Genomic DNA, 8,839 nt, shown 5'->3' on the forward strand with positions numbered 1-8,839 from the left:
CTGAGACTTCCATAAGTTGATGAATATTTATATATATTCATGAGGCCTGACATCTGTCATGTTGTGCAGATTTAGTTTCTATGAAAGAGTTCTTGAGAGAGATCAGATAAAATGAAGCACTGTTCACTTAGTACTGCAGTTTTTGAATTTCCCAAGATAGTTCTGGAATATATGACCTTGGTAGGTAAATATCAAATACTGGGAAGAGCATCTCTGGACATTGTCTGGCTAGTCTGATAAGAAGAGCTTTAAACTAGGTCTTATGGAATATGGTGACAAAAATCTGGCCAATGCGCATCTAAGCTCAAGTAATGAAGACAAGGAAAAGGGACTAAATTCTGGAGAAGGGACTAGAAACCACAACTGAATTAGAGAGGCAAAAGGAAAAGCAACAGGGAAGTCTGCAAATTATCTTTGATGCCTGTATACCAATCCAAGGAGTATGGGGAACAAGCCGGATGAACTGGAAGTCATAGTATAGGAAGAAAATTATGACTTAATTGGCATTACAGAAACTTGGTGGGACAACTTCCATGATTGGAGTAACCAGCATTGAGGGATATAGCTTATTCCAGAAGGATAGATACGGGGGGAAAGGAGGAGGTATGGCGCTGTACATCAAGAATGTATACACTTGCTCCGAGGTTCAAGAGGAAGTGAGCAGCAGGTCTACTGAGATGAGGATAAAAGGAGAAAAGAATAATAGTGATGTTATGATGGGGGGTCTAATATAGACCACCAAATCAGGAAGAGGATGTGGATGAGGCATTCTACAAGCAGGTAACGAGATTAGCTAACACACATGAGTTAGTATTAATGGGGGATTTTAACTTCCCTGATATTTGTTGGAAGACTATTAAAGCAAAGCGTAATATGTCCTACAAGCTCTTAGCATGTGTAGAGCACAACTTTCTGAATCATCTATTTTGCATCTGGTTTTGATCAACAAGGATGAATTAGTTGTGAATGTGAAAATGGTTGGGAACCTGGGAGGAAGTGATCAAGATCCTAAGGAAAAGAGGACATGAGAACAGCAAAGGAAACTGGACTTTAAAAAGGCAGATGTCAATCAGTTCTAAGAACTAGTAGGCAAGGTCACATGGAAAGACCAATTAGGAAGAAATGAAATCGAAGGGAGCTGGCATTTCCTAAAAGTTGTAATACTAGAGGCTCCGCATTAAGCTATTCTGATGCAGAGGAAAGATAAGAAGAACCACTGTGGCTGCCCAAGAAACTTTTTAGTTATCTAAACCCAAAAGTGAGATATACAGGAAATGGAAGAAGGGGCATGTCACCAAAGAAATATATATGGGAATATTACAAGTGTGTAGGGACAAAATTAGGAAAGCCGAGGCAAAGAATGAGTGGGAGCTGGCAAGGAACATTAGAGACAACAAATATGTCAGACAACAAAGAGAGATCAGGGATGGTGTGGGCCCACTGCTCAATGGAGAAGGTGAGCTGGTAACAGAAGATGATAGGAAGGCAGAGCTGCTCAGTGCCTACTTTCTTTCAGTCTTCTCACAAAAAAATAACATGAGACTGGACAACTAGTAAAGCTACCATAGACAATAAACAATAGTTGGGGTTGGTCTTGTTTTGAGACCTCCGGAGGTATCTTACAAGCTTAATATTCTATGATTCTATGACAAAAGGGAAGGGATGCAAAATAAAATAAGTAAAGAATACATCAGAGATTTTTTGACCAATTTGAATGAATTCAAGTCAGTGCGGCTTGATTCTGTTCTCCCCAGAGTGCTCAAGGAATTAATTGAAGAAATCTCGGAGCCACTGGCAATAATATTTGCAAACTCATGGATGACAGGAGAGATCCTGGAAAATTTGAGAGGAGCTAATGTAGTGCACATCTTTAAAAGGGGGGGGGAGGAGCCGGGGAAATTATAGATCAGTCAGCCTGACCTCGATACCTGGGAAGCTACTTGTGTTACCTAGCAGTTCTGTATTCTTGGGGAGCCAGGGGGCAGTAACCAGCCTGTCTGACTCACAAAAGACCCCTCCCCCCCAGCCTCTGCTTGAAGCAAAACTGCATCAGAAGAAAGACTTACAAAAAGCAATGAAAAGACAGTGGGAGACACACCTAAACCTCTGGGATAAGGATGACAGAATTAAGGAAACTCCCCTAGCCTCACTTGCATCAAAGATGGGACAAGGAGACATCTCCATTAGCATACAGAATGGAGAACAAAGATTCCAAGGCAAGAACCACATGGACCTCTGGGACCAGAAAAGCAGGGAAGCACTGCATGATGGGGGATCTCTACTCCAGATGTTAATGAACCCACGCCTGCACACACCCAGCTCAGTAGTTATAAGACCAATTCTAGTAATAAATCCTTTATTGGTATCCAAAATAATGAAACTCCTTAATTGCATTGTGAGCTCCCTCCAAGGAACATCACCCAAAGCTAGGAGTGATCAGCTCCCATGGTCTAGCCTGAACAAAACAACTTTGGTATACTCCCGTGTTTACATATAAACAAATCTAGTGATCTCCTTTGAACCATTGTTTTTTCTCTACAAAATCCCCTACCTGTGCTCAAGTAAGTGTTCTGATGCCTGGATCCAAAATGTGCATCAGTTCCATTAGGACTTCATCTTCTTCTGACTGATCATGCTGGGGGCTCTGCCTGTCTCCAGAACTCTGGACCCTCAGCTACCACCATCACCTGGGACCCCTGATCGATTCAAGCTTCACAGAGTGGCAAGAACCCATCTCTCTCTCTCTCTCTCTCTCTCTCTCTCTCTAAGGGTATGTCTACACTACGAGAGTAGTTCAATTTCACTTAAATCGAATATGTGGAATCAATATTACAAAGTCGAACGTGTGTATCCACACTAAGGACAGTAATTCGACTGTGTGAGTCCACGCTAACGGGGCAAGTGTCGACATTGGAAGCGGTGCACTGTGGGCAGCTATCCCACAGTTCCCACAGTCGCTGCTGCCCATTGGAATTCTGGGTCGAGCGCCCAATGCCTGCTGGGGAAAAAAATGTGTTGAGGGTGGTTTTGGGTAACTGTCGTCATCCAACCATCACTCCCGCCCTCCCTCCCTGAAAGCGCCGGCGGGCAATCAGTTCGCGCACTTTTCTGCTGAGTGACAGCGCGGATGCCACAGCACTGCGAGCATGGAGCCCGCTGCGACCATCGCTGCAGTTATGGCCGTCGTCAACACCACGCACCTTATCATCCACCTTTTCCAGAGGCAGATGCTGAGAAATCGGGCGAGGAGGCTACGGCAGCATGATGAGGACATGAAGTCTGAGAGTGGCACAGACCTGTCACAAAGCACGGGACCCCGCGCCGTGGACATCATGGTGGCACTGGGTCATGTTGATGCCATGGAACGGCGATTCTGGGCACGTGAAACAAGCACGGACTGGTGGGACCGCATAGTGCTGCAGGTCTGGGATGAATCCCAGTGGCTGAGAAACTTTCGGATGCGGAAGGGAACTTTCCTTGAACTTTGTGAGTTGCTGTCCCCTGCCCTGAAGCGCAAGGACACCCGGATGCGAGCAGCCCTGACTGTCCAGAAGCGAGTGGCCATAGCCCTCTGGAAGCTTGCAACGCCAGACAGCTACCGGTCAGTCGCGAACCACTTTGGCGTCGGGAAATCTACTGTGGGGGTTGTTGTGATGCAAGTAGCCAGCGCAATCGTTGATGTACTGCTGTCAAAGGTAGTGACCCTGGGAAACGTGGAGGCCATCATAGATCGCGTCGCCGCGATGGGATTCCCAAACTGCGGTGGGGCTATAGATGGAACTCACATCCCTATCCTGGGACCGGACCACCAGGGCAGCCAGTACATTAACCGAAAGGGCTACTTTTCAATGGTGCTGCAAGCACTGGTGGACCATAGGGGACGTTTTACCAACATCAACGTCGGATGGCCGGACAAGGTTCATGACACTTGTGTTTTCAGGAACTCTGGTCTGTTTAGACGGCTGCAGGAAGGTATTTACTTCCCGGACCACAAAATAACTGTTGGGGATGTGGAGATGCCTATAGTGATCCTCGGGGACCCAGCCTACCCGCTAATGCCCTGGCTCATGAAGCCCTATACAGGCGCCCTGGACAGTGAAAAGGAACTCTTCAACTACCATCTGAGCAAGTGCAGAATGGTGGTGGAGTGTGCTTTTGGACGTCTCAAGGGGAGATGGAGAAGCTTACTGACTCGCTCTGATCTCAGCGAAACCAATATCCCCATTGTTATTGCAGCTTGCTGTGTGCTCCACAATCTCTGTGAGAGCAAGGGGGAGACCTTTATGTCGGGGTGGGAGGTTGAGGCAAGTCGCCTGGCTGCTGATTACACCCAGCCAGACAGCCGGGCGATTAGAAGAGCCCAGTGGGACGCACTGTGCATCCGGGAGGCTTTGAAAGCTAGGTTCCTGAGTGAGCAGGGTAACCTGTGACTATTTAGTTTGTTTACAAAGAAGCTGAACCTGCCCCCGTTTCTTTACCCAGTGAATGTTCACTATCCTCTCCAGTTTCATACCCCGTTCACCCCGTTCACCCCCTTCCAACCCATGTTTAAAAATAAAATCACTGAAAATTTGTTAATGAACAATGTTTTCTTTATTACTATTTTAGCGGTAGTGTTGAAACTGGGACGCAGACTGTGGTGGGGAGCGGGTGAAGTTTTGTGATGCAAAGGAGGAATGACAAGTATCAGGGGGTAGCCGTGTTAGTCTGTATCTACAAAAACAACAAGGAGTCTGGTGGCACCTTAAAGACTAACAGATTTATTTGGGCATAAGCTTTCGTGAGTAAAAACCTCACTTCTTCGGATGCATAGAGTGACTCTATGCATCCGAAGAAGTGAGGTTTTTACTCACGAAAGGAGGAATGACAGGCTCCTGCTTCTACAATGGTCTGCAGTGGTGGACTGGTTGTTTCAACGGAGCCTGCCACCCCTCCTGTTCGGGACTCTGTGTGTGGGGGCTATGTGACTTTGTGGCAGGGGGAGGACGGTTACAGATCCGCTGCTGCATGGCTCTGTGATCCAGGATAAGGACCGCTGCATAAGATCTCTAACCACCCTCACCCGCCACAAAGTCACATAGCCCCCCCGCCACAGAAAATGAAAACCACCTCCCAGACTGACCAGGGTGCCTAGTGACTGCACTGTGTGTGTGACCTGCTGCTGAACATGTCCCCGTGTCTGTACCAACCCCCTTTTCCCCCTTCAAACAGACTGTCCTCTAAAAAAACATGATGGAAACAGTAATTAACAGAAACGTATTTTTTATTAGCAACTAGACAGTCAGGGGATGAAACTGGGATGGGGCCTTGGGTGAGGCGGGAAGGAAAGGACTTATCAAATTTTGGGGAATGACAGCCTTCTGCCACTTGAGCAGTCTGCAGGGGTAGAGTGACAGTTTTCACGGACTCTGCAGCCCCTCCTTCTTGGTACTTTGGGTGAGGGGGGTATGGGACTTTGTGGCGGGGGACGGTGGTTACAGATAGACTGCAGTGGGGCTCTGTCCTCCTGCCTCCAGTCCTGCAGAACACCCACAAGGCGCCGGAGCGTGTCCATTTGCTCCCTCATTAGTCCAAGCAGCGTTTGAGTCGCCTGCTGGTCTTCCTGATGCCACCTCTCCTCCTGTTCGCTGTGTGCTCGCTGGTATTGGGACATGTTCTCCCTCCACTGAGTCTGCAGGGTTGCCTCGGCTCGGGAGCAGTCCATAAGTTCTGAGAACATGTCATCCCGTGTCCTTTTCTTTCTACGCCTAATCTGCGCCAGCCTCTGGGAGTCTGATGACCGGGTAGGTCGGGAGACAGTCACAGCTGTGGGATGGGAAAAAGGGAGTGAATTCCTCAGAAAGATAAATTTTTGGTGAACAAAGAAAATAGCCTTTCTCTGTGAACAAGACCATTCACAGCACCTATCACATGCGCACTCAGGACAAGGTCGAATTTTCGGCCTTCGCATTCAGTCCCTGGGGTCTTGCAGGGCAGATCACAGAAGCGGAACAGGACAGCGGAATTTGGGTAGCAGGCTGACATGGTAAGCTGTAGACTTGTGGCACCTTAAAACTTTAATAATAGCACTGCCCTACTTTGACGTTCAAAGCAATGCTCCTAGCGTTGGCCAGTTCCTGCTGCCAGCAATCCGGCAAGCATGAACTGTGCCCCTGTCCCACCTCCTCGCGGCTGTCCCCGGGAAAGATCCCTCTATGCTGCCCCTCTCCCGCCTCCACCGCATGGCTGTAAACCGCCGGTTACAGTTCTGTAAAGGAACAGGCAAGCAGTCCCAATACTAACATTCCCCTAATTCAAAGCAGGTCACCATGAGCGATATCACTCTGATGGGGATTTCAGACAGTGACAAAGAACGCATGCTTCGTGAAAGCCTGCAAAGACCAGGGCCGTATGCCGCCATGCTGTGCAAGGCAATGATACCGGAGTACTTGATGATAGCCTGGCGCGGAAACGTTTCATACTACGGAGGACACAACAAGGCCGCTCTCCCAAGGAACCTCATGCAAAGGCTTTCCAATTACCTCCAGGAGAGCTTCATGGAGATGTCCCATGAGGATTTCTGCTCTATCCCAGGACATATAGACCGAATTTTACTGTAGCTGCACTGGCAAGGACTAAACAGTAGAGCGTCTAGGGCAAACCAATCAAGATATACCGGACATTGTTAGATTTTTTTGAAGCAGTTGCACTGCCAAAGACTAAAACTTTAAGTGCCTAGGACAATCTAATCATGAAAAACCCACAGTTAATATTAATGTTCTGTTCTAAATAAATGTTTACATGTTTAAAACACTTACCGGCTGATCCTTCCCCTGATTCTGGGTCCGGGTTAACGCCTGGGGACGGTTGGTAGGGGATCTCTGTGAGGGTGATGAAGAGATCCTGGCTGTCTGTGAAATCAGCGTTGTAAGCGCTGTCAACTGCGTCGTCCTCCTCATCTCCTTCCTCATCTTCCCCGTCCACTACCATCTCCGAGGAAGCGGGCGTCGACAATATCCCATTCTCAGAGTCCACGGTCAGTGGTGGGGTAGTGGTGGCGGCCGCACCTAGGATGGAATGCAGTGCCTCGTAGAAACGGCATGTCTGGGGCTGGGATCCGGAGCATCCGTTTGCCTCTTTGGTCTTCTGGTACCCTTGTCTCAGTTCCTTGATTTTCACGCGGCACTGCGTTGCATCCCGGCTGTATCCTCTCTCTGTCATGGCTTTGGAGATCTTCTCGTAGATCTTTGCATTCCGTCTTTTCGATCGCAGCTCCGAAACCACGGACTCATCGCCCCACACAGCGATCAGATCCAAGACTTCCCGATCAGTCCACTCTTTCTATTCTGAGATTGCATGGCCATCTCTGCTGGAGAGCTCTGCATTGTTGCCAGTGCTGCTGAGCTCGCCACGATGTCCAAACAGGAAATGAGATTCAAACTGCCCAGAAAGGAAAAGGAATTCAAATTTTCCTGGGGCTTTTCCTGTGTGGCTGGTCAGAGCATCCGAGCTCGGACTGCTGTCCAGAGCGTCAACAGAGTGGTGCACTGTGGGATAGCTCCCGGAGCTATTAGCATCGATTTCCATCCATACCTACCCTAATTCGACCTGGACATGTCGAATTTAGCGCTACTCCCCTCGTTGGGGAGGAGTACAGAAGTCGAATTTAAGAGACCTCTATGTCGAATTAAATAGCTTTGTTGTGTGGACGGGTGCAGAGTTAATTCGATTTAACGCAGCTAAATTCGACATAAACTCCTAGTGTAGACCAGGCCTAAGTATAGCCTTCCCCCCCCACCACCCCGCCCCTTGCGTGTTTTTTCCTTGTGGAAAAGTAGTTTAAATTTTAGTAGGGATGAAACCAACATGATTCTATAGAAATTTAATAGATTTAATTTGAAGTCACTCAAATATAATAGAGAATTATATCCTTTCTACAAGTTTTTTACTCATCCTATAGGATTTGGTGGCATTCTCTATGGAATTCAAGATGATTGTTCAAAAAGGGTTATCATTTTCTGCTAAAATCTGTAGGACTTTACCTTCAGGGCTTTTTCCAGTAAGAATTTTTCTTTGAATAAATAGAACTTGGATTCCTAGAATATCTATTTAAGTTATGAAACAATATGCTGCAAAAGGTCACATCTACAGGTATTTGTTAGAAAATGCATGAGCTGAGCTGCAGTAAACAGTTCAGGTAAGGTGCAGTGGCATAATTTTGTGTCAGGGAAATTAATTATACTCTATTTTTGGTTATATTTTTTACATAGTTTACTGATGTTTTCATCTTAGAAGCATTCCATCTTTGTCCATTTATATCATTTCACAGTCTGGGGTTCCATTAGTCCCCTAGGAAGGAATAACAGCATAGTTGTCAGCATTATGAAGAATTGTTCTAAACTGCTGAAGTATATTTTTAACATGCATGAGCCGAAAAAAGAAATGTAGCTAAACATTCTTTTCAAAAGAAATAAAATGGTTATGTTCAGTTTTATGGAAATATTGTACATGCTGAGAAATAATGCAGACTTGAAAGCATTTAACTGAATGCATATGGGAACTAATAGTAACTTTTGGAGCCTTACAGTTCTAATAGATGTCCAAAATTTCAACTTCACAATTTCTCTTTATTTTGACATTGATTGTTTGTTTTAATCTTTTCCAAAACAATTGCAAGGAAATGTGATAGTGAAAACATAAGGATGAATATTAGAGATACCATCAACCCTGAAAGCTTCAAATGTCATTTGTTCAGAAATATTTATATTAAAATAGTTACAGTATAGATTCATAGATTCATAGATTCTAGGACTGGAAGGGACCTCGAGAGGTCATCGAGACCAGTCCCCTGCCCGCATGG

At 46.4% G+C, this 8,839-nt stretch overlaps 1 protein-coding gene across 1 annotated transcript; it reads right to left on the reverse strand.

Annotated features, from left to right (window-relative positions):
• Nucleotides 1–5,264: 5,264 nt before the first annotated feature.
• On the reverse strand, nucleotides 5,265–7,561 carry LOC135981175 (uncharacterized). Its single transcript, XM_065582434.1, has 2 exons — nucleotides 6,798–7,561; nucleotides 5,265–5,805 (listed from the first exon to the last, which is right to left on the reverse strand). Exons 1-2 carry the CDS (start codon nucleotides 7,198–7,200, stop codon nucleotides 5,336–5,338), a joined length of 873 nt encoding a protein of 290 aa, XP_065438506.1. The 5' UTR covers nucleotides 7,201–7,561; the 3' UTR covers nucleotides 5,265–5,335.
• Nucleotides 7,562–8,839: the final 1,278 nt, after the last annotated feature.

This window comes from Chrysemys picta, chromosome 2 (assembly GCF_011386835.1).
Source record: "Chrysemys picta bellii isolate R12L10 chromosome 2, ASM1138683v2, whole genome shotgun sequence".
Lineage (NCBI taxonomy): Eukaryota > Metazoa > Chordata > Testudines > Emydidae > Chrysemys > Chrysemys picta.

Bases quoted from the DNA above. Each gene is read 5' to 3' on its own strand.
- LOC135981175 (XM_065582434.1), bottom strand. From the start codon at position 7,200: ATGACAGAGAGAGGATACAGCCGGGATGCAACGCAGTGCCGCGTGAAA. The intron at 5,806-6,797 runs GTAAGTGTTTTA...CCCATCCCACAG, and splicing joins ATCAGGGGAAGGATCAGCCG to CTGTGACTGTCTCCCGACCT.